Source organism: Scyliorhinus canicula, chromosome 4 (genome assembly GCF_902713615.1).
Source record: "Scyliorhinus canicula chromosome 4, sScyCan1.1, whole genome shotgun sequence".
Classification (NCBI taxonomy): domain Eukaryota; kingdom Metazoa; phylum Chordata; class Chondrichthyes; order Carcharhiniformes; family Scyliorhinidae; genus Scyliorhinus; species Scyliorhinus canicula.
Window position 1 is genome coordinate 117,398,832 of NC_052149.1, and position 26,222 is coordinate 117,425,053.

Below are 26,222 nucleotides of genomic sequence, written 5' to 3' on the forward strand. Positions count from 1 at the left end.
ATGTTAGGTTATCCATTTTGGTAGGAATAACAGGAAAAGGGATTATTATTTAAATGATAAAATATTAAAACATGCTGCTGTGCAAAGCGACCTGGGTGTGCTAGTGCATGAGTCGCATAAAGTTGGTTTACAGGCGATTAAGAAGGTGAATGGAGATTTGTCCTTCATTGCTAGAAGGATGGAGTTTAAGACTAGGGAGGTTATGCTGCAATTGTATAAGGCGTTAGTGAGGCCACACCTGGAGTATTGTGTTCAGCTTTGGTCTCCTTACCTGATAAAGGACGTACTGGCACTGGAGGCTGTGCAGAGGAGATTCACTAGGTTAATCCCAGAGTTGAGAAGGTTGGATTACGAGGTGAAGTTGAGTAGACTCGGACTGTACTCGTTGGAATTTAGAAGGATACAGGGGATCTTATAAAAACATATAAAATGATGAAGGGAATAGATACGATAGATGCGGGGAGGTTGTTTCCACTGGTGGGTGAAAGTAGAACGAGGGGGCATAGCCTCAAAATAAGCAGAACTAGATTTAGAACTGAGCTCAGGAAGAATTTCTTCACCCAAAGGGTTGTGAATCTATGGAATTCCCTACCCAGTGAAGCAGTTGAAGCTCCTTCATTAACTGTTTCCAAAATAAAGATAGATAGTTTTTTGAAGAATAAAAGAATAAAAGGTTATATCAGTCGGGAAAGTGGAGCTGAGTCAACAAAAGATCAGCCATGATCTCATTGAATGGCGGAGCTGGCTCGAAGGGCCAGATGGCCTACTCCTGCTCCTTATGTTATCTGATCATCCCTTAAACTTCTATATAAGCCATGTCTATTCAACCTGTCTTCATAATTTTAACACTTTTAACTCTTGTATGATTTCCATTAATCTGCCCTGCACCCATTTCAAGACCAAAATATAATTCCCACGGTGTGATGCCTCGAGCCAAATGCAATATTCTACATGGGGTCTGGACCACTGTTCTCTCCAACTGTATTGTAACATCTCTCCCTTTGTATTCTCACCTTTGAGTCGGCAACATTCCATTGGCCCTTTTAATTATATTTTGCACCTGTCTTCTATTTGAATAATTTCTGTACTTGGATCCCTAAATCTGTGTTTGCCCACAGTTCTCAACTTCTCACTATTTAGAAAATACTCCAATGTGTTTCTCTCAATTCCAAAACACATGACCTCACACTTCCTCACATTGAACTGCATCTGCCACAGTTTTGTCTTTCCACCAGATTAGTCAGATATGACCTACCATTTGCTACTTTGTACTCCCATCCATACTATTCACTGGCCCACCTAAATTAGTGTTGTCATCAAGCTTAGATGTATGCTTCTCTATTGCTTCAATCAAGTCATTTATAAATATAGTGAGCATGAACATCTTGCTTGGTCTATCTCTCACTTCCTAAACCCATTTCCTGTCCAAGCTAATAGAATCATAGAATCATAGAATTTACAGTGCAGAAGGAGGCCATTCGGCCCATCAAGTCTGCACCGGCTCTTGGAAAGAGCACCCAACCCCACACAACCCTATCCCCATAACCCAATAACCCCACTCAACCAACACCAAGGGCAATTTTGGACACGAAGGGCAATTTAGCATTGCCAATCCACCTAAGCTACACATCTTTGGACTGTGGGAGGAAAATGGAGCACCCGGAGGAAACCCACGCACACACGGGGAGGATGTGCAGACTCCGCACAGACAGTGATCCATCCGGGAATCGAACCTAGGACCCTGGAGCTGTGAAGCAATTGTGCTAACCACTGTGCTACCGTGCTGCCACTAATCCCATGCATTCTTATTTAAGTGACTCCCATTATTAATTTATCACTACAACTGAGCTTTCCCTATTTTTGTGCAAATTTCATGCTGGAAAATGGAACTATTTCCAATTCAGGCACCCAGCAAGCATACACAGATTCCCGTACCAGCCTCCCCGAACAGGCGCCAGAATGTGGCGACTAGGGGCTTTTCGCAGTAACTTCATTTGAAGCCTACTCGTGACAATAAGCAATTTTCATTTTCATTTCATCAGCAATAACATCAGTTATCAATTACATAAAATCTAACGCTTCCCCTGATCTGTTCCTACAATATATCCAAACACTTCAGTCTCAGAGGGAGTTCTCACTAATACTGCCAGTGCAGCAACCTCCTACCTTCCACACCAGTCATCGTGTCACCTCTCTAAGACAGGTGGCTAGTGCTGAATGAATGGCAGATCTGCTTTGGGTAGTTGTACCTACTAGGACCTGGGATGGGATTATGTTTTACCTCGATTTCTTACAGGTTGCAGAGCTTCTTTTAAGCCCAAAAGACAAAAACAAATACATTTATATTTTTAAAGTTCCACCACCCTCTATATTTTAAAGTTAGCATTTTATTCTCCAATGGGTATCAGATCAATTTACCTTTTTGTGTTGCTTGTTTGATTCCATAATCTGCAGAAGAAGTAATGACAATTTTAGGACTAATAAAGAAATGAAACACATAGGTGTACCTGAAAAATAACATGATACACATCAAGCCTACCCTAACAGTGTGCTGTACACTTTCCAGGATTTATTTCCTCAGTAGCAACCTTTAAGGTTGCTTCGCACCCAATTCCTGATTTTAAAAAGATTATCCTCACCAAATTTACTGATGTGTGGTCTTTAAACATTGAATGGTGCCACCTGGTGACACGACATTTACATTTACCAGGTTTTCCAGCAGGTTGCCCACTTGTCAACAGCTCCTGTTCATTCTACAGGACAATACTGAGGATTGGATGGTGTGGTGAGTTTGAGCACCAACTCAGTCCCTGTCAATTCCAGCATCTAAGAAGATTGTTGCACATCTCCCCTTCTTCCTGGCATTAGGATGTTCTGCAAACTTTCAGTGAGCAGTCTGTGCACTGAGGGAGGCCCGTGCTCTGGCTACATTCCAGTAACATCAGACACTTGTGCACAATGATGCATTTTTCAACACAGTGCTTGAAAGAACAAGAAATCCAATCACTCCTAATGAAGTCAAAATTGTCACTCCCAAAACAGTTTGTTACAACTTACCTGTTACACTCGGTTTGATGAACTGTCTACTTTGTTTTACATCAGTGTAGTTCTGTGTGTCCTTGTATTTCATGGGTTGGCGAATGTCAGCTATGGAGTGGAAAAAAATAAGTGGGAAATAATTAGGGTGAAGCAAAACATGGACATTTAATGTATCTTTCCTCATATATTTAATATCAAGAATGATCCATTCATTTGGCCTATTTCTAATCTGGAATCTCACTCTCTACTCCTGTGTAAGGACTGCAGGAAAGACTCCACTGGTTTCAGAAAAGCACTGAAGCGCAATACTCGTCTGGTGGGGCCAGTTTATGGCTTATCGGACGAGGAGTGTAACAAAGAGGCAGCAGCTTGACCGCGAGAATAGTCGAGGTGAGACACTGAAAAAGATGGCAGAAGGCGTTGGGGCATCTAGGCGCCCAGTGGTCTACAGAGCAGCCCATGAACGTTTTGAACAACAAGTTGCAGCAGCAGAGGAAAGAGGCCTCCAAGATCCTGGCTATGGTGGTGGAGCTGCTTAGGGCGGCTATCAAGAGAGTGGAGCAGAGGCTGGAGGCGGAGGACCTGGCACTTCAGAAGGTGGAATGTGTTGCCCTGGTCTTTGGCAGGGCGTGTACAGATGGTGAAAATGATAATACTGCTCAAGTTTCTGTGCGTATTTCAGAACCTCCTCATCTTTGTCCCCAAGTCCTTTTTTAGAAATGCGAATGGGATGATTTTGAGGTTCATGTGGGCAGGGTAGGTCTCGCGGGTGAGGAGGGTGTTTCTGGAAAGGGATTGACGAAGGTGGGCGGGGGGGATCTGGGTCTGGAGGCATGTAGGGGGACCAGTTTTTTAAAAATGTATTTTATTACAAACACTTATAAACACGAACAGCAACAAATACAACAACACATTGTACAAACTAGTTTGTACAGTTTTCCCCTATTTTATCCCTTACCCTCCCACCCCTTCGACGAAAAATTCCTCAAACATTGTCACGGACAACCCCCACCGTGCCTCAAATCCCTCCTCTGGCCCTTTCAAAATCCTCCGCCAGGCAATTAGAGAGGTGAAGGCCACAATGTGAGCGCCTCTTCCCTCCACCAGTTCCGGCACCTCCAAGACCCTAAAGATCGCCACCATTGGGTCTGGCCTGACCTATAATTTTGGATAACGTCCCAAACACCGCTTTCCAGTACCATACAAGCTTCTCACATCCCCAGAACATGTGCACCTGGTTCGCCAGCTTGAACTTTTTACACACATCAGCCATCCCAGGAATAAACCTGCTCATCCATGATCGGGTCATGTGCACTGTGCGCACAGTCTTAAACTGGATTAGGCTCATCCGCGCGCAGGAAGTAGCAGCATTCACCCTACGCATAGCCTCAACCACAGACTCCAATCAATTTGCCCCCCCAGCTCCTCCTCCCACTTACACTTAATTATCATCACTTGCGCCCCAGCAACCGGTATATATCTCCAATCCTATCCTTTCCGGACTCGTCTGGAATCAGCAATTGCAGCAGCAGAGTATACCCTGGCAACTTGGGAAACACGCTCCATACCTTTCTTACAAAGTCCCATACCTGTCCCGTAACCCGTTCCCCCGTGGCAGCTCAAACCTGTCCCGCAGTTCATCCAAACCCACAAATTGCCCTTCTAGGTACAGGTCCCTCACTTTCTTCAGCCCCATTTCCCTCCACCTCCTATACATCCCATCCATCATCCCCGGCTTAAAGCTATGGTTCCCGCACAATAGTGCCAACACCGATATCCCCTCCAATTTAAAGTGCCTCCACACCTTGACTGTCGAATGTACCACCGGGCTCTCTGTGTACTTTCCCCGGGCAAATGGAAGTGGAGCAATTACCATGGCTCTCAGGCTGGATCTCCTGCAGGACTCCTCCTCAATCCTAACCCATTCTGCCCCCCCCCCCCCCCCCCCCCCCCCCGACCATCGCCAGTTTACCTCCCAGTAATAATGCAGCAGGTTTGGGAGTGCCAACCCCTCTTTCTGTCTCTGTAGTAGGGCCCTTTTTACCTTTGGCACCTTCCCTGCCCATACAAACTCTGAGATTATTGCCTTCAATTTCAAAAAGAAAGCCTTCGAGAGAAAGACCAGGAGGGCTTGGAAAACAAACAAAACCTTGGTAGCACATTCATTTTTACGACCTGCACCCTCCCTGCCAATGTCAGATGCAGTGTGTCCCATCTCGTGAAGTCTTAAGAGGCAGCACGGTAGCATTGTGGATAGCACAATTGCTTCACAGCTCCAGGGTCCCAGGTTCGATTCCGGCTTGGGTCACTGTCTGTGCGGAGTCTGCACATCCTCCCCGTGTGTGCGTGGGTTTTCTTCGGGTGATCCGGTTTCCTCCCACAGTCCAAAGATGTGCAGGTTAGGTGGATTGGCCATGATAAATTGCCCTTAGTGTCCAAAATTACCCTTAGTGTTGAGTGGGGTTTTTGGGTTATGGGGATAGAGTAGGGTGCTCTTTCCAAGAGCCGGTGCAGACTCGATGGGCTGAATGGCCTCCTTCTGTACTGTAAATTCTATGAATTCTATGAAGTCCCCTTCAATCTCCTCCACCAACGTTGTCAAATTCCATTTGTGCATCATAGCCGATTCCCTTGTCACCCGAATCCTTAAATACCAAAACCCTTCCCTAGCCATCTTAAATGGTAAAACCCTTAAGTTGACCTTCAGCTCCGACACATTTACGGAAATATCTCTCTCTTCCCTACGTTCAACCTGTACCCCGAGAAGGCCCCAAACCTTTCCAGTATTCCCATGATCCTAACCATACTCCCCAGCAAATCCAACACAAACAACAACAGGTTGTCCGGGTACAGCGATATCCGATGTTCTCTACTCCCCTTCACAATCCCCCGCCACTCCGCTGAGCCCCTAAGGGTCATTGCTAAGGGTTCAGTTGTTAGTGCAAATAACAACAGTGACAGTGGACATCTCTGTCTCATACCTTTGTACAGCCCAAACCTTCGTGAGCTCGCTCCATTTGTGACTACACGTGCCACCGGAGCTGTATATAACAAGCGCACCTACGCCACGAACTTCGGTCTAAATCCTAACTTACCTAAAATTTCAAGTAAATACCACTACTCTGCCCGGTTGAAGGCCTTCCCAGCATCCATGGAGACGACAACCTCTGGCACCTGCCTCCCCGATGGTGTCATTACCACATTCAATAACCTCCTGATATTACTGGAGAGCTGACTGCCTTCTACAAAACCCATTTGGTCTTCTGCTACCACCCCTGGCATACATACCTCCATCCTTCCTGCCATCAACATAGCCAGCACCTTCACGTCAGTATTCAACAGCAAAATGGGCCTATATGACCTACACTCCAACAGATCCTTCCTTTTTTCAGGATTAATGTAACCAATGCCTGTGTTAATGTTTCTGGAAGCTCTCCCTTCTCCAAAGCTTCATTAAGCATTCCCAACAAGTGAGGTGCCAATTCTGTTACAAACGCCTTGTAGAACTCCACCGGAAAGCCATTAGGTCCAGTGCTTTCCCGACTTCATTCCCCTAACACTATCAATCACCTCCCTCAGGCCCAGTGGTTGCTCTAATGATTGCCTCCTTTTCTTCCTCACACCTCGGGAACTCCAAGCCTTTGAGGAACCTTCCCATGTCCCATTCCTTTCCACCCAGCGCCGCTCTATATAAGTTCTCGTAGTTTCCCTAATCTCTTCATTTATCTCCCCCGGCTCTGATACTGTCTCTCCCCTCTCCGATATTACTTTTAAAATTTCTCCTCAGCTGGTGGGCCAGCGTACAGATTGCCTTCTCCCCATATTCATATTGCACCCCCTCTCCCTTCTTAACTGCCCCACTGCCTTCCGCATCATCAGCCTATCAAATTGTCGCTGCAACCTCTTTCTTTCCGCCAACAGCTCCTTTGTTGGGGGTCCCCGCGTATCTCTTGTTGACCTCAACTATCTCCTCCAACAGCTGTCCATAGTCCTCCCTCCATCTCCTATCTCTGTGGGCTTTAAATGAGATAATCTCTCCATGGACTGCCTTCAACGCCTCCCAAAATGTGGCTGCCGACATCTCCCCATTCTGGTTAGTCTCCATATAATTGTCGACCTCACCATCTCACAGAAACCTGTATCCACTAAAAGACCACGTCTAACCTCCATCCCGATCTCTGCACCTGCCCCTCGCAGAACCTCACATATATCCAATGTGGCGCATAATCGGATTTTACGATTCCCGCATAGTCCACTTCCACCACCCCCAACAGCATCACCTGGCTCACCACGAAGAAATCAATTCTCAAGAATGTTTTATGCACATGTGAGAAGGAGTACTCCCTCCTTCCCAGGTTTCTAAACCTCCATGAGTCAACCATTCCCATTCGTTCCATAAACCCTCCCAGCTCCTTTGCTATCTTCAACCTTCCCATTGACTTGAGGCATGACCTATCCACCCTCGTTTCCATCATACAATTGAAGTCTCCATCCATAATCAATTGATGCATATCTAGGTTTGGGCTCACACCCAGCAAACCCCTCACAAACCCCACATCATCCCAGTTTGGCACATATACACTGACTAGCACCCCACTCACTTTTATTTATATACCTCCCACCCAACATGGAATACTTGTCCCACCCATTCCTTCTTCAGCTTAATCTGGTCTTTGACTCGGGCGTGCATCTCCTATAAGATCACCTCCGCCTTCAAGCTCTTTGTGCAAAGGGATCTCTTAATTGGCCCATTTATCCCCAGAACATTCGAACGTCACAAATCATATCGGAGGTCTACGCCTCCATTCTCCTCTATCATCCGCCATCATCCCCTTCCAGCTTAGCCTCGCCTAATACCATCCTATATGGGGCCCATCCAAGATGGCTCCCCTCTTCGTCCAGGACCACGCTTGACTGTCACCTTTGCAGTGTCGCGGTTCTCTCTCCCCCCCTTGCTCCTCCTTTCTCCAAACATTTGTGCATCCTCACAATCACCGCCCGCAGAATCTCCCCCATTTATGGTCTTTGCCTTAAGGACCTGTGTGCCCTATCCACTTCTGGGGCTTTCTCCAACACTCCTTTGCTCCACCAGCCCAGCCAACATCTTCGTCACATACTTTGTGGCGCTCATCCGCTCCATGTCTTCTGGCAGCTCCACAATTCAAAGGTTCTGCCATCTGGACCTGTTTTTGTGCGTCTCAACTTTCAGTGATTTACACAGGTCCCCCCAGGGCTCCCATCTCCGCCTCCATGCATATGATCTGGTCGCTTTGATCAGAGACCACCGCCTCCAACTCTCGCAGCTTCACTCCTAGTGCCTCAATGCACTTTTCCACACGGTCCATTGACACTTGCTGAGGTGCTACTGCACCCTCGATGACCCTTGACCAATCCTCTTGCATCTCTCTTCTCTGCTGCCGGAGTTCATCCCTAATAAAGGCCATTAGGCACTCCATTTCAGCGTTTCCTGCTGGCGCCGACCATTCCCCTTCCACCGCCATTTTTTCAATCGTTGCTGCGCCGCAAGTTCCCTCCAATTTCTTCGGTCGAGTTTTGAGATGATTTTTTTTGTTATGCCAGTAGCTAACTGGCATAACAGTCCCGGGGAGTACTCTACCCTCTGTATACACCTCCCGCTACCTTGGGAAAGCGGGCAGGATAATCAAAGACCCCTCCCACCCGGGTTATTCTCTCTTCCCATCTCTTCCTTTAGATAGGAGATAGGGGGGCAGCATGGTGGCGCAGTGGTTAGCATTCCTGCCTCATAGCGCCGAAGTCCCAGGTTCGATCCCAGCTTTGGGTCACTGTCCGTGTGGAGTTTGTACATTCTCCTGCGTTTTCATGGGTTTCACCTCCACAACCCAAAGATGTGCAGGTTAGGTGGGTTGGCCATGATAAATTGCCCCTTAATCGAAAAAAATGAACTGGGTACTCAAAATTTATTTTGAAAAAAAGACCAATCTGCAAAATTGGGATAACCTTCTCATGTTCTTGGCGAGCAGGGTGCAGTCTATCAAGCTGTTAGGAGCGGGTAGGGGACAGAGTGGGTGGGGGGATTTAGTAACTAAGTTTTACTGTTGTAAGGGAAAAGGTGGGTGGGGGAGGGGGCTCTTACTGTTTAATTGTTATTCTGTGTTTTTGTTGGTTTTGTATTAAAAAAAATTTAAAATTTTAATCAAAATATATATATTTTTAAACCTGAAAGTTCTGTATCTGTTCCAGTGTCTGCCATTTTCCTTCCTAAATCTTTTCATGGGAGGGTCGAGAAGTTGATTACATCCTTTATATGTAAAGGATGCCCTTGAGGATTCATAGGGCTTTCCTTCAAAGGGCTAGGCAGTCGGGGGGACCTGACATTGCTGAACCTGCTATTCTATTACTGGGCAGCTAATGCAGAGAAGGTGTTGGGTTGGTGTGGTGATCAGTTGGTGGGTGCAGATAGAACAGAGGTCATATAGGGGTACTGAGGGCAGCACGGTGGCGCAGTGGGTTAGCCCTGCTGCCTCACGGCGCCGAGGTCCCAGGTTCGATCCTGGCTTTGGGTCACTGTCCGTGTGGAGTTTGCACATTCTTCCCGTGTTTGCGTGGATTTCGCCCCCACAACCCAAAGATATGCAGGGTAGGTGGATTGGCCACGCTAAATTGCCCTTTAATTGGAAAAAATGAATTGGGTTCTCTAAATGTATTTTAGAAAACACAGGGGTTCTGGCCTAGGGGTATTAGTGACGGCCTCGCTCTCATCTCACTGACAAAGCGTTCATCATATCCAGAGGTGGTTTCCATTTTGAAGATATGGAGACAATTTCAATATCATTTTATATTAGGGTTAGTGTTGAAGCTGACTCCCATTTGTGCCAATCATCTGTTTGAGCCTGCGAGATTGAATGCCATGTTTGGGGGGGGGGGGGATTTGTTCCTGGGGGTGCGGTTTGCCAGTCCAGACAAATTGATGGAAAGGTTTGGGCTTGAGGTTCATATTTATTTAGCTATCTTCAAGTTCACAACTTTGAGAAAGGGATTTTTCCCACCAAAAAATAGAACTGAGAAAGATATAAAAGTCAAAGGTTTGCCTGAAAAATAACATGGTACACACATCCTCAAACAATGTAGTGTACACTTTCCAGGATAACATTTCTATTTCCTCAGCAAACACCGTTAAGGTTTCTTTGTACCCGATTCAAGAAAGATTATATTCCCCAAATTTACAGAGGTGTGGTCTTTAAACATTGAATGATGCCACCTGATAACATAACATTTACATTTTCCAGGTTTTCCAGCAGATTGCCCACTCATCAGCAGCTTCTGTTCATTCTACAGGACAATACTGAGGATTGGATGGTGTGGGGAGTTTGAGCACCAACTCAGTCCCCATCAATTCCAGCACCTGAGGAGATTGTTGCACATCTCCCCTTCTTCCTGGCATTAGGGTGCTCTGCGAAATGTCAGTGAGCAGTCTGTGCACTGAGGGAGGCCCATGCTCTGGCTACACTCCAGTAACATCAGACACTTGTGCAGTGGTGCATTTTTCAACCCAATGTTTGAAAGAATGAGAAATCCAAACACTCCAAATGAAGCCAAAATTGTCACTCCCCAAATAGTTTGTTATAATTTACCTGCTACACGCGGCTTCATCAACCATCTATTTTGTTTCTCAGCAGTGTAGTTTTGTGTCTTCTTGTATTTCATGGGTTGGCGAATGTCAGCTATGGATTGGAAAAAAATAAGTGACAAATTATTAGGATGAAGCAAAACATGGACATTTAATGTATCTTTCCTCATATATTTAATATCAAGAATGATCTCTTCATTTGGCAAGTTGCGAATCTGGAATTTCACACTCTGCTCCTATTCAGGGACTGCAGGAACAACTTGTAACCATTCCAATACAGGGTAGTGTAGTAATATGGACCTCCCCTAGTTTCAGAAAAGCTAAAGTACAGAAAAGTCACTCCATGCAAATGACACAAAATAAATCTTCAGTCAATGAAGTAATTTTGCTTCAATTTAGTTCAATTGATAATTTGCATTACTGCAAATATGGACTCCCCAGTGGAGTAATATTTTAATGCTAAACAAAAATAGTCAAGCGTTCCTTTGCTATTTCCAGAATATGCTGAGATTAGCTGGCATATTTCCATCTTAATGCTTTGCTTCCCACACATTAAATCACTAAAGTTCCACATATATGTTTTGAATAAAAAGGCTAGAATGCTTATTTCTTTATAGTAACCCAGGTCATTAAAACTGAATGTAAAACTTTTTCCAACTGTTCATGAAGATGGTGGCTTTTCACTGGATACGTTTTGACCTTCCAGTGCCTCAATCAAATTGGATCACTTTACAATTGTGTCTTGATAGCAGATGTCATTTTTTTAAAAACCCAAATGGCACACCACAGTCCTAACCTGCATGTACAAGATACATGCAGTTGCATACACTGTAGAGATGATGACATAGTGTTCAGCAACCAGAATAATTTTGCTCTTCACTAAACCTGGGGAACAGTGGCTAACCTAGAGACCCCACAGTACAGAAGGAGCAGATTTGGCCCATCGAGTCTGCACCGACCCTCTGAAAGCATACCCCACTCCCCTGCCCTATCCCCGTAACCCTACCTTACCTACATGAAATGAAATGAAAATCGCTTATTGTCACGAGTAGGCTTCAATGAAGTTACTGTGAAAAGCCACAAAAGCTGTGAAAATACACATCTTTGGACACAAAGGGGCAATTGAGTCTGGTCAGCCCACCTCACCTGTACGTCTTTAGACTGTGGGAGGAAACCGGAGCACTCAGAGGAAACTCACACAGACATGAGGAGAATGTGCAAGCTCCACACAGTCACCCAAGGCCAGTTTTGAACCTGGTCCATGGTGCTGTGAGGCAGCAGCGCGATCATGTACCATCATGCCGCCCCTCTTTCTGGCCATTTCTTCACTGAGATCCATTGACACAGCTGAGATCTGGTCAATGTGGCTTAGCTACTCATTGTACCAATTTGTTGGGTCATCAAGATAATCATAGAACAGTTACAGCAGAGGAAGAGGACATTTGGCCTGTTGTGTCTATGTTGGCTATCTGCAAGAGCAATTCATCTAATCCCAAATTCATACCCTTTCCCTGGAGCCTTGCAAATGTTCATGTTCTTCTTCAATTCCCTTTTGAAAGCACAATTCAATCTGTCTCTTCCACACTCTCAAGTCAATTCCTTCCAGATTCTGCACACAAAAGTTATTCTTCAGTTTGTTCTTTTGCTAATAACTTTAAATTACAATCTTCAGATCCTCAACCCTTCACCAATCGAATAGTTTTCTGTACCTACTTCGTCTGGATAGAAGTTTTCAATAATAATAATCAATAATATCAATATATATCAATAATAATCTTTATTATTGTCACAAGTAGGCTTACATTAACACTGCAATGGCGTTAGTGTGAAAATCCTCCAGTCGTCACACTCCAGCGCCTGTTTGGGTACACTGAGGGAGAATTCAGAGTGTCCAATTCACCTAACAAGCACGTCTTTTGGAACTTGTGGGAGGAAACAGGGGGTCCATCTAATTTTGTATCAACGTCTTGAAGGAAAACAACCCAGTTTCTCCAATCTACCCACAAAACTGAAATTCCTTATTTCTGGAAGCTTTCTTTTAAATCTTTTCTTCACCGCCTCTAAAGCCTTCACACCTTCCTAAAGTGCAATGTGCAGAATTGAACACAATACTCCAGTTGAGATCAAACAGTACTTTTTTTTTAAATTTAGAGTACCCAATTCATTTTTTCCAATTAAGGGGCGATTTGGCATGGCCAATCCGCTGAGCCTGCACATCTTTGGGTTGTGGGGGCAAAACCTACGCAATCACTGGAAGAATGTGCAAACTCCACACGGACCAAACAGTATTTTATAAAGACTCATAATAACAAATTTACTTTTGTACCCTATGCCCCTATTTATGAAGTTCACAATCCTTATGCCTTTTCAACCAGTTTCTCAACCTGCACTAGCACCTTTAACCAATTATGTACATATAACCTCCACAACTCTCGGCTCTTGAAGCCCCTTAAAAATTGTCTCCTGGATCTTACATTGCCTCTCCTAATACTTCCTACTATAAGCTATCATTTCACACTTCTCTATATTAAATTTGATCTGCCAGATCATTCCACCAGCCTATATCTTTTTGATGTCTATCAATATCTTCCTACTTTTATGACATCTGCAAATTCTGAAATTGGACCTGGTATACCCAAGTCTTGATCATCAATATACACCGATCACTGGTGGCGGGATTCTCTCTTCCCACCGATTGTGAATTGGATTTCCCATTGAAGCAAGCCTACACTGTAGCCATCTAAGATGGCCACCTGCAAAGGACCATGGGAATTATGGCCAACCCAGGGCTCAGACAGATACAGAGCCTATGTGTATCTGAAACACAGGTAACCAGACCTGATCGAAACCCCCGCTCGTTTGCATTTTAATGGCCCATTTTCCCAGGACAATAGAACTCCAATCAAGCAACCGGTATGGCAACATCGGCACCACTTCCTTTACTCAGAAAGCCCAACTGCCAAGGTCAATGACCGCTAAGGACCCGCCCAGCTACCAAGGCACCCACCCCTTTATTGGCCAAAATCGAAGACAGTGATCAGAGCCCTGTCGAACTATTGGGTCCAAGGTTAAGGACCGCCCCAAAGAGCGCGATATCCCAGAGGGATAAAAGAGGACACAGCCATGTGTTCTGTCTCTTTTGATCCGGCCTGTGCCAGCCAACTGTAGCAGGAACAGCCAGCCAAGTTCAAGACCAACGATCGCTACCTGACAGATGGGCCCAGCAGAGACAGAGCCACTTGCTTCGAACCAGCCATGTGAAATCGAGATAAAGGCCTTATCCATTTGCACACAGTGTCGGTCGCCCTGAAGTTAAGTATAGGTTATTGTAGCTGATAGGTGTAGTTTAACTCACAGTAGATATTGTGTTTGCATGTCGACATAACTCGTGTATGTAAATAAACCCATCTGTTGAACTAACTAACTGGTTGTGTGGTCATTTGATCGATATAAGTGAAAGGCTTGTGGTTCACCAACATTATTAATACAGCAACAACACTGCCAGAAAACTCACGAGCAAGGGTGCACTAGCAGCGGGAAAAGAGAATCCCAACAACCGGAGAATTCCAACGTATGCCTCCTTCTTCTGCACACTTTCATCAGAAGAAATAGTAACTCATTCCATATTACTAAATCCGTTAATCATCTAATACACCACAATCAGATCACCCCTTAAACTTCTATATTCAAGAGAATATAAGCCGTGTCTGTTCAACCTGTCTTCATAATTTACCACTTGTAAACTTGAATGATTCCCATTAATCTGCCCTGCACCCATTCCAAGAATAAAATAAAATATAATTCCCACGGTGTGATGCCTCGAGCCAAATGCAATATACTACATGGGACCAACTCTGGACCACTGTTCTGTCCAACTGTATTGTAACATCTCTCCCTTTGTATTCTCACCTTTGAGGCGGCAACATTCTACTGGTCCTTTTAATTATATTTTGCACCCGTCTTCTAATTGAATAATTTCTGTACTTGGATCCCTAAATCTGTGTTCGTCCACAGTTCTCAACTTCTCACTATTTAGAAAATACTCCGATGTGTTTCTCTCAATTCCAAAACACATGACCTCAAACTTCCACAATGAACTGCATCTGCCACAAGATTAGTTTTGTCTGTCCACAAGATGAGTCAGATATGACCTACCATTTGCTACTTTGTACTCCCATCCATACTATTCACTGGCCCACCTAAATTAGTGTTGTCATCAAGCTTATATGTGTGCTTCTCTATTGCTTCAATCAAGTCATTTATAAATATAGTGAAAACTTGAGGCCCCAGAAGGTTATTGTGTGTGTGTGTGTCTGGGGGGGGGGGGGGGGGGGGGGGTGGGGGGACCACTATTCACTTCCTGCAAATTTGGGTACACACATACTAACCCTATTCCGTCTATTCCCCACCTCTTAAACCTATTTCCCATCCAAGCCAATAGGTTTCCACTAATTCCATGCATTCTTGTTTTTGTTAACAGTTTCTTATGTGTCTCCCTTTATTAATTTATCAATGCAGCTGGCATTTTCTCTACGTTTGTGAAAGTTGCATGCTGGATAATGGAACTTTTCCCATTTCAGGCACCAAGCAAGCATGCCCAGGTCAGCAATAATATCAGTTACCAATTACATAAACTTCCCGTAATCTGTTCCTACAATATATCCAACCACTTCAATCTCAGGGAGTTCTCCCCAATAGTATCTGTGCACCAACTTACTACTTACCACACCAGTCATCCTCGCCACCTCTCTAAAACAGTGTTGAATGAAGGACAGATCTTCCCTTTTGTATTCAGGCCCACTAGGACTTGGAATGGGATTAAGTTTAGAAACATAGGAAATAGAAGTAGGAGAAGGCCATTCGGCCCTGCTCCGCCATTCATTGTGATCACTGCTGATCATCCAACTCAATAGCCTAAACCCCAGACCCTTACATCCCCATTTGCCCTAAGTGCTATATCTAACTGCTTCTTGAAAAATGCAATGTTTTGGCCCCAACTGCTCCCTGTGATAACGGATTCCACAGGCCGACCACTCTCTGGGTGAAGAAATTTCTCCTCAATTTTGTGCTCTATTGGACACTGCACTCTAATGTGCAGTTTTCCGAGGTACCAAGGCGTTCCAGTAGATTTGACAGGCACGATTTCTCCTTCATAAACCATGCTGACTCTGTCCGATCCTGCCACTATTTTCTAAGTGCTCTGCTATAAAATCTTTGATAATGGATTCTAAGGCAGCACTGTGACGCAGTGGGTTAGCCCTGTTGCCTCACGGCGCCGAGGTCCCAGGTTCGATCCCGGCTCTGTCCGTGTGGAGTTTGTACATTCTCCCCGTGTTTGCATGGGTTTCGCCCCCACAACCCAAAAGATATGCAGGGTAGGTTGATGGGCCACGCTAAATTACCCCTTAATTGGAAAAAATTAATTGGGTACTCTAAATTTATTATTTTTTTAAAAAGAAAAAATAAAGATAATGGATTCTAGAATTTTCCCCACTATCGACATCAGGTTTACTGGTCTATAATTCACTGTTTTCTGTCAACCACCCTTTTTAAATAGTAGAATTAAATTAGCTACCCTCCAATCTGCAGGAACTGTTAGAGTCTATGGAATCTTGGAAGATGACCACGGACACATCCACAATTTCTAGTGTCACTTCCTTAAGTATTCTGTGATGTAGATTATCAGGAATTTATCAGCCTTCAATCCCATCACCAACACCATTTCTCTACTGGTATTGATTTCCTTCAGTTCCTCCCTCTCACTAAACCCTGCGTTCCCCAACATTTCTGGATTTGATTTGTGTCCTCATTTGTGAAGACAGCCCAAAATTACGTGTTTAGTTGCTCAGTCATTTCTTTCTCCCCTATTATACATTCCCCTGTTTTTGACTGCAAGGGATCTACATTTGTCTTCACCAATCTTTTTCTCTTCACATATCTATAAAAACCTTGACCATCAGTTTTTATGTTTCTTGCAAGCTTACTCTCGTACTCTATTTTCCCCTTCTTAATAAATCTGTTAGAATCATAGAATTTACAGTGCCATTCGGCCCATCGTGTCTGCAACGACCCTTGTAAAGAGCACCCTACCCAAGCCCACACCTCCACCATATTCCCGTAACCCAGTAACCCCACCTAACCTTTTTGGACACCAAGGGCAATTTAGCATGGCCAATCCACCTAACCTGCACATCTTTTGGACTGTGGGAGGAAACCAGAGCACCCGGAGGAAACCCACACAGACACGGAGAGAACGTGCAGACAGTGAGCCAAGCCGGGAATCGAACCTGGGACCCTGGAGGTGTGAAGCAACAGTGCAAACCACTGTGCTACCGTGTCGCCCATGTCCTTCTTTGCTGAATTCTAAACTGCTTCCAATCCTCAGACTTGTTGTTTTTCTTGACCAATTCATATGCTTATTCCTTGGATCGAATATTATCTCTAATTTCCCTTGAAAGCCATGGATGGACACCTTTCCCGTTTTACTTTTGTGACAGACAGGAATAAACAATTGTTGCAATTCGCCCATGTGCTCCTTGAATGTTTGCCATTTCCTATCTACTGCCATTCCTTTAAGTAACGTTTCCCAATCTGTCATAGCCAACTTACGCCTCATGCCATCGTAGTTTCCTTTATGAAGATTCACGACCCTAGTCTCCAAATCAATAACTTCACTTTACATCTTGATGAAAAATTCTACCATATTATGGTCGCTCATCCCCAAGGGGTCTCGCACAACTCGACTTCTAATTATTTCATTCTCGTTTCACAGTACCCAGTCTAAGATGGCCTGCTCTCTAGTTGGTTCCTCAACTTATAGGTCCAGAAAAACATCCCAGGAATCCTCCTCCATGGAATTGTGGCTAGTTTGATTTGCCCAACCTATATGCAGATTAAAATCACCCATAATTACAGAATACCCATGGACATTCAGTTCTCATCCCTGGTCATCTGTAATTATCGCATGCGTCTTTAATTTCTTGTTTAATACCATTCCCAACATCACCATTGCAGTTTGGGGGTCTATATACGATGCCCACTAAAGTTTTTTGTCCCTTGCTGTTTCTCAGCTCTACCCTCACAGATTCTACATTTTTAGAGCTAATATCCTTCCTCACTATTGCGTTAATTCCTCTTTAACCAGCACTGCCACTCCCACCGCCTTTTCCTTTTTGTCTGTCCTTCCTAAATGCTGAATACCCCTGGACATTCAGTTCCCATCCCTGGTCACCCTGCAGCCATGTCTCCGTAACCCTGATTATATCATATCCATTTACGTCTCTTATTATTATTTGCACGATTAGTTCATCTGCTTTATTGTGAATGCTCCGTGTGTTAAGGCACAAAGCCTTTAAGCTGTCTTTTTGACATTACTTGTCTCGATCCTAATATTTTTCATTGTGGCCTTGTTTGAATCTGGCCCTTGATTTCTCTACCTATCACCTTTCTTATTCCATTTTCTGTCTTTTGTTTTTGTCCTTGTTTCCTCTTCATCTGACTCCTTGCATAGCCTCCCAACCCTTGCCATTTTAGTTTAAAACCTCCCCAACCACTCTAGCAAATGCTTCCCCTAGGACATCAGTCCCAGTCCTGCCCAGGTATAACCCGTCCAGTTTGTACTGGTCCCACCTCTCCCAGGACAAGTCCCAATGCCCCAGGAATCTGAAACCTTCCCCCTCACACCATATCTTCAGCCACAAATTCATCCGATATATCCTGTTATTTCTACTCAGATAAGCATGTGGCATTGGTAGTAATCCTGAGATCACTACCTTTGAGGTCCAACTTCTCAACTTTCTTCCGAACTCCCTCTATTCTGCTTTTAGGACCTCATCCCTTTTTTTAACCTATGTCATTGGTACCGACGTGTACCATGGCCACTGGCTGTTCACCCTCCCCTCCAGAATGTCCTGCAACCATTGTGAGACATCCTTGACCCTCACACCAGGGAGGCAACATACCATCCTGGAGTCTTGTTTGCGGCCAAAGAAACACCTATCTATTCACCGTATAATTGAATCCACTATTGAATTCTCACACTTCTTACTCCTCCCCCCCCCCCCCTCCCCCCTTCCACCTCTGCAGCAGAACCAACCCTGGTGCCATTAATTTGGCTGTTGCTACTTTCTGCTGAGTAGTCATTCCTCTCAACAGTATCCAAAGCGGTACATCTGCTTTACAGGGGAATGGCCACAGGAAATTCCTGCACTACCTACCTAGCTCTCTTGCCCTGACTGGTGGTCACCCATTCCCTTTCTGCCTGAGGAGCCAGAGCCTGTGGTCTGACCCCTTCTCTATATGTGCTATCAACGACATTTTCCATGTCCGCGGATGCTGCACATTGTCCTCAGCCACTACTCCAGCTCCGAAACCCGGGATTCCAGGAGCTGGAGCAGCAAATACTTCCTGCAAGTTTGACCAAGAATCCTTACGGCAGCAGAGGTTCTTTAAAGCCACAAAGCTATACATTTATATTTTTAAAACTCTACCACCCCCTGTATTTTAAAGTTAGCATTTTGTTCTCCAACGGGTATCAGATCAATTTATCTTTGTGTGTTGGTTGTTTGATTCCATAATCTGCAGAAGAAGTGATGACAATTTTAGAACTGATAAAGGAATAAAACACAAAGGTTTACCTCAAAAATAACATGATACACATTCCAAGATAACATTTCTATTTCCTCAGCAACCACCCTGAAGGTTTCTTTGCAACGGATTCCTGATTTTAGAAAGATTATACTCACCAAATATACTGAGGTGTGATCTCTAAACATCGAACAATGTCACCTGGTGACACAACATTTACATTTACCAGGTTTTCCAGCAGATTGCCCACTCATCTACAGTTTCTTTTAATTCTAGAGGATTGGATGGTGTGGGGAGTTTGAGCACCAACTCAGTCCCCATCAATTCCAGCACCCGAGGAGATTGTGGCACATCTCCCCTTCTTCCTGGCATTAGGGTGCTCTGCGAAATGTCAGTGAGCAGTCTGTGCACTGAGGAAGGCCCATGCTCTGGCTACACTCCAGTAACCATAAGACCATAAGACCTAGGAGCAGAATTAGACCACTTGGCCCATCAAGTCTGCTCCGCCATTCAATAATGGGTGATATTTCCTCATCCCCATTCTCCTGCCTTCTCCCCATAACCTATCTATCTCTGTCTTAAAGAGACTCCGTTATTTGTCCTCCACAGCCTTCTGTTGCAAAGAGTTCCACAGATTCACCACCCTCTGGCTGAAGAAATTCCTCCTCATCTCTGTTTTAAAGGATCATCCCTTTAGTCTGAGATGGTATCCTCTGGTTCTAGTTTTTCCTACAAGTAGAAACATCCTCTCCACGTCCACTCTATCCAGGCCTCGCAGTATGCTGTAAGTTTCAATAAGATTCCCCCTCATCCTTCTAAACTCCAATGAGTACAGACCCAGAGTCCTCAACCGTTCCTCATACAAGTTCTTCATTCCAAGGATCATTCTTGTGAACCTCCTCTGGATCCTTTCTAAGGCCAGCACATCCTTCCTTAGATACGGGGCCCAAAACTGCTCATTATACTCCAAATGGGGTCTGACCAGAGCCTTAAACAGCCTCAGAAGTACATCCCTGGTCTTGTATTCTAGCCCTCTTGACATGAATGCTAACATTGCATTTGCCTTCTTAAGTACCGACTGAACCTGCACATTAACCTTAAGAGAATCGTGAACAAGGACTCCTAAATCCCTTTGTGCTTCTGATTTCCTTAGCATTTCTCCATTTAGAAAATAGTCTGCCTAAATTCCTCCTTCCAAAGTGCATAACCTCACACTTTTCCATACTGTATTTCATTTTCCACTTCATTGCCCAATCTCCTAGCTTGTCCAAATCCTTCTGCAGCCCCCTTGCTTCCTCAATACTACCTGTTCCTCTACAGATCTTTGTATCATCTGCAAACTTAGCAACAGTGCCTTCAGTTCCTTCTTCCAGATCGTTAATAACATCTGACACTTGTGCACTGTGGTGCATTTTTCAACCCAGTGTTTGAAAGAATGAGAAATCCAATCACTCCTAATGAAGCTAAAATTGTCTCTCCCAAAACAGTTTGTTATAACTTACCTGCTACACTTGGCTTGATGAACGATCCACTTTGTTTCTCAGCAGTGTAGTTTTGTGTCTCTTTATATTTCGTGGGTTGGTAAATGTCAGCTATGGAATGGAAAAAAAATAAGCGACAAATTATTAGGGTGAAGCAAAACATGGACATTTAATGTATCTTCCCTCATATATTTAATATCAAGAATGATCTCTTCATTTGGCAAGTTGCGAATCTGGAATCTCACTCTCTGCTCCTATTCAGGGGCTGCAGGAAAGACTCGTAACCATTCCAATACAGGGCTGTGTTGTAATATGGACCTCCGCTAGTTTCAGAAAAGCTAAAGTACAGAAAAATCACTCCATGCAGATGACACTAAATATATCTTCAGCCGATGAAGCAATGTTGCTTCAATTTAGTTCAATTGTTAATTTGCATCACTGCAAACATGTACTCTCCAGCAGAGTTATATTTTAATGTTAAGCAAAAAAATTAGAGCGTTCCTTTGCTATTTCCATTACCAGTTTATGCTGAGATTAGCAGACATATTTCCTTGGATGAAAAAATACAACCACTGAGAGGAAAGGCCTCCAGCTTAATGCTTTGCTTCCCACACATTAAATCACTAATTGGTCTTCATTTGTCCCCAGCTAATGCATGAGATTTCCACATACTTATTTTGAATAAAAAGGCCAGAATGCTTATTTCTTTATAGTAATCCAGGTCATTAAAACCGTATGTAAAACTATTTCTAATTCTTCCTGAAGATGTTGGCTTTTCACTGGACATGTTTTGACCTTCCAGTACCTCAATCAAATTGATTCTTGATAGCAGATATCAGTTTTTTTCAAAACACAAATGGGGCACCACAGTCCTAACATGGGGTACATACAAATACATACACTGTAGAGATGCCAACATAGTGTTCGGCAGCCAGGATGATTTCACCCTTCATTAAACCTGAGGAACAGAGGATAATTTAGTATCTCATTGGTCACCTTTTCACCGAGGTCTGGTCTGTGTGGCTTAGCTACTCACTGCTGTTGGGTCATCAAGATAATCATAGAATGGTTACAGCACAAGAGGATATTCGGCCTGTTGCGTCCACATTGGTTCTCTGCAAGAGCAACTCAACTAATCTCAAAATCATACCTTTCCCCGTAGACTTGAACATTTTCTCTCTTCAGGTTCTTATTCGATTCTCTTTTGAAAGTCACAATTCAATCTGTCTTCCTCACTCTCAGTTAATTCCTCCAGATCCTGCACACAAAAGTTCTTCTTCATGTTTGTTCTTTTGCTAAAAACTTTAAATTACTGATCCTCAACCCTTCACCAATGGGGATAGTTTTCTCTACCTATTCTGTCTGGACAGAAGTTTCTCCAATCTATCTCCAAACTGAAGTTCCGCATCCCTGGAAGATTTTTCTTAAATCTTTTCATCACTGCCCCTAATGCCTTCACACCTTCCTAAAGTGCAGTGTCCAGAATTGGACACAATACTCTCGTTGAGACCAAACAATATTTCATAACGGCTCATAATAACAAATTTTCTTTCATACTATATACCCCTCTTTATAAAGTTCACAATTCTTATATCTTTTTAACCAATTTATAAACCTGCTCTACCACCTTCAACAATTTATGTACATATAAACCACCCCCCAGAACTCTTCTGTTCCTGCAGCCCGTTAAAAATTGAACCCTGGATTTTATTATGCCTCTCCTCATTCTTCCGACCAAAATAAATCACTTCACACTTCTCCACATTACGTTTGATCTGCCAAATCATTCCACCAGCCTATATTTTTTTGATGTCTATCAATATCCTACTTTTATGTCATCTGCAAATTTTGAAATTGTGCCTGTACACCCAAGTCTAGGTCATCAAAATATATCACAAGAATCAGTGGTGCTATTTCTGAACTCCAACCTAATAGATTCTGTCCTTGATCCCTCCAGGACAGCCTCGCTGTCTAGCACTGCAATCTAGCTCTGTAATCAATACTGCCACCTGTCCCCCTTTCTTTCCTTCCTTATCTTTCCTGAACACCTGCTATCCAGGAACATTAAGAACCCAATCCTAGGGCAGCACAGTGGCCTAGTGGTTAGCACAGCTGCCTCACGGCGCTGAGGTCCCAGGTTCAATCCCGGCTCTGGGTCACTGTCCGTGTGGAGTTTGCACATTCTCCCCGTGTCTGTGTGGGTTTCGCCCCCACAACCTAAAAATGCGCAGAGTAGGTGGATTGGCCACACTAAATTGCCCCCTTAATTGGAAAAAATAATTGGATAATCTAAATTTATTAAAAAAAGAACCCAATCCTGTTCTCTTTTGAAACAAGTCTCAGTTATACACACAACATAATGGCCGCGATCTACCTGCTGCATTATTCTTTAGCTGGTAGATCCAGGGAGAGGCCTCCCGCGGGCTTCCAGACAGCCTTCACACCTTGTGGGACCTACCCAAATCCCGTGAGGCGTCGGTTTCAGAATCCGGCCCAAAAGGGCTGCGACCAAACGGTGCATGCCGAAGCAGGGTTTTAAACGGACTTAGGCACGCTGACCCAGGATCTACCAGCCTCCCCAGCAAAGTTTCACAAATGTGTCGGCTAAACCAATGAGAAATTCCCGAGGGCCATAAAAAGCGACTAAGGGCGCAATTCAGAAAGATATCCAAATGTTGTGGCGAGACAGAATTGTCGTGAGCTTCCCGAGGCTCGGACCAGCAAGGCCGGCAATGCTATTTAATGTTAATTTGTCCACTTAACGAGGCCTGACAGGTTTCTCGCTGCAAATGAAGGCCTGCCAGCTGATTCACCAATTTGCAATAATGGGGCCGAGGAGACCTGCCCCAAGATTCGGGAACACTGACCTGGGGGGGCTGCTATATGCAGTGGAGGCCGGGATGAATGTCATGTTCCCCTGAAGGTCCAGGAGGGTTAGCTATAGGGCAGCCAGTGCTATCTGGGATGAGGTGGCGGTGGCAGTGAACTCGGGGAGTGTGACCAGGAGGACTGGCTTCCAGTGCAGGAAGAAGGTCAATGACCAAGACCGGGCAACATGAGAGAATAGACACCAACGCCACGCACCCAACCTCCCCCAGACGTTTCCGCCCCACAAGAGTGTCTACCCCCTTCAACACCCCACCAATCCCTCCTTCACACACCCTCTCCCACCACTGTGAACCAAGCATGTGACTAATGATGCCATCTCGGTGTCTCTTGAGGAAAATCTCTCCACATCGCCAGGAGACGGCACAGATTGGCGGTGGAGTGCCAGACATAAGGATCCTCACCACCTTTGAGGAGCATGCCCCGGAGGTGACTCTGGTGGCTGAGGACAGAGCGGTCACCAATGCAGAGGCTGGCGGACGCCGCAGAGGTGAGGAACCACCGGGCCTCACCCAAAGCACCTGTCACACGTCAGATGTTATTGCCTTACTGACTGGCCCATCCCTTCCATTAGAAGACACCATAATAGTTGCGCACAGCTGTCACCCCCATCTTCCACCAGTGGATATGCACACATTTCGGTGGGAAATGTTAGTGGCCAGGCCTCTGGGGCACAATCTGGTGAGCACACACTGCTGCTGATGTACATCAGGTGGAGGCAGGAACCCCCAGGCGAGACAGCAGTTGGAGGTCTGCTTGATCCCAGGACCCAGCTGGGTCTCAGCCTGATGCTGGTTGCCCGGAGCTGATGAGATGTTAGGGAGTGGCTGGGACATTCAGAGGGAGATTTCACAACACTCCAGCTGGTCCATAGCCGCTTGGAGAAGTCCCAGAGGCTGCGGAGATGTCGCCAGCAATGTGTGGCACCGAGGCCAATACTGCTAGGGTGGCAAACGCAGTGGAGAACCTGGTGCATGATGTTGGCACTATTAGTGAAGGAGTCCAAGGCGTTGCGCATTCAATAGCAGCCATGGCTAAGGGTCTCGACAGAATGCCTGTCTCCCTGGGGGATATAACCTAGTACAAGGCTGACCTTGATGAGGTTCTGCGGGACATGTCAGATGGACATGGCTGAGGCGTTGCGGAGCTTGTCCCAGTCGCAGGTGGGCATTGCCGAGGCGCTGCAGAGCATGTCCCAGTCACTGAGGAACATAGCCGTGGCGCCGGCACAGTGGTGCAGACCATGGGGAACCGCAAGGGCTGGCAGAGCCAAATGATGCACGGGCAGCTGCGCCTCCATCCCAAGGTGAACCTCAGGGCCCTAAGGGCATCAACCAGGAGGGGGCGCTGAGTGCCAACCTGGACCCTTTCCATAGAATGCGGATGGTGGGCATCTACACCCCCCGAGTTCCAACCCTCTGATGAGGCCACGTCTCGCAGCCAGCACTCGGGACAGGGCGGCATGGCTGTGCATGTGCCGCCGACAAGTGAGCCGGGGCCCTCTGGTCCCAGAGCCCCCAGAGGAAGCCTGCCAGGGGCATCGAGGGCCACGGGACAATGTAAGCAGCTGTCTGCCTTCACCTCAGATGTGCTTCCTGGGGACACACCGAGACATAGCAGTAGAGCTAGCAGGGCAAAGCACATAGAGAATCACTGAGGGCACCGGGGGAGGCAGTGGGGAGGTGGTGGCACCATCAGGAGGGTGGGGAATTGTCAAACACAATAAACACCTTTGTGCACAACCAATATGAGGCCTCTGTCATCTTCTTCTGCAATTCGGGCCAACTACTGAACCCTTGGCCCATCTCTCCAGGCATCTCCCCCTCCCCGTGGCACTCACCCACCTTCCGGCCGTGGACATGTTCTCAGAGCTGTGTCCCATCCCGAGTGTTCGGATATTGACTGCTGCTTGTATGGTGTTGCTTCCCGCAGTGTTCAAGCATAGTGTCCAAGCATCAAGGTGTGATTGGGATGCTAGGCAAAGACTCCCACAAGCTACTCCCCGTGTGTGCGTGGGTTTCCTCCGGGTGCTCCGGTTTCCTCCCACAGTCCAAAGATGTGCGGGTTAGGTGGATTGGCCATGCTAAATTGCCCGTAGTGTCCTAAAAAGTAAGGTTAAGGGTGGGGGGGGTTGTTGGGTTACGGGTATAGGGTGGATACGTGGGTTTGAGTAGGGTGATCATTGCTCAGCACAACATCGAGGGCCGAAGGGCCTGTTCTGTGCTGTAATGTTCTATGTTCTATGTACATGGCCCACCTACTGATGGGAATCCACTTGGGTTGTGTGTAGTGCTCACTTAACCACAATTGCGAATTCCCTATTAGCAATAGGTTTCAGCCGCATGGCCAGAGGCCTCAGCAGTTAGTTAGGGTAATGGGTGGTCAGAGGGGCAGACAGGCAGGAACAAGGGTTGTCCCAGGAACGGATAAATGATCCAGGGGTTGGCATTGTGGTGCCACGAGCAGTTGCCCCCCTCCCCGGTTGTCCCCCACCCACCCCCGCCAGTACTCCACCCACCCTCCCATGGCAACCCTCCCCTGCGGAGGGTCACCCAGCCGAGGGTCCCCAATGAGCATTGGGGTGGCAAACCCAGTGCCCCCGGGCTCTTTGCCTGTGAGCA

General features: G+C 45.6%; 1 protein-coding gene across 4 annotated transcripts in view; it reads right to left on the bottom strand.

The window, feature by feature from the left end:
• Positions 1 to 26,222, bottom strand: part of LOC119964913 (torsin-1A-interacting protein 2-like) — a 71,696-nt gene that overhangs the window by 10,452 nt on the left and 35,022 nt on the right. For 2 of the 4 annotated variants that reach the window (XM_038795024.1, XM_038795021.1), the window contains 5 exons: positions 20,737 to 20,826; positions 19,196 to 19,225; positions 10,653 to 10,742; positions 3,058 to 3,147; positions 2,419 to 2,448 (listed from right to left, as the gene is read on the bottom strand). In XM_038795024.1, the coding sequence (XP_038650952.1) occupies positions 2,419 to 2,448; positions 3,058 to 3,147; positions 10,653 to 10,742; positions 19,196 to 19,225; positions 20,737 to 20,826 (330 nt within the window). The remainder of the gene's footprint in view (positions 1 to 2,418; positions 2,449 to 3,057; positions 3,148 to 10,652; positions 10,743 to 19,195; positions 19,226 to 20,736; positions 20,827 to 26,222) is intronic. The other 2 variants (XM_038795022.1, XM_038795025.1) reach the window with 2 other exon arrangements.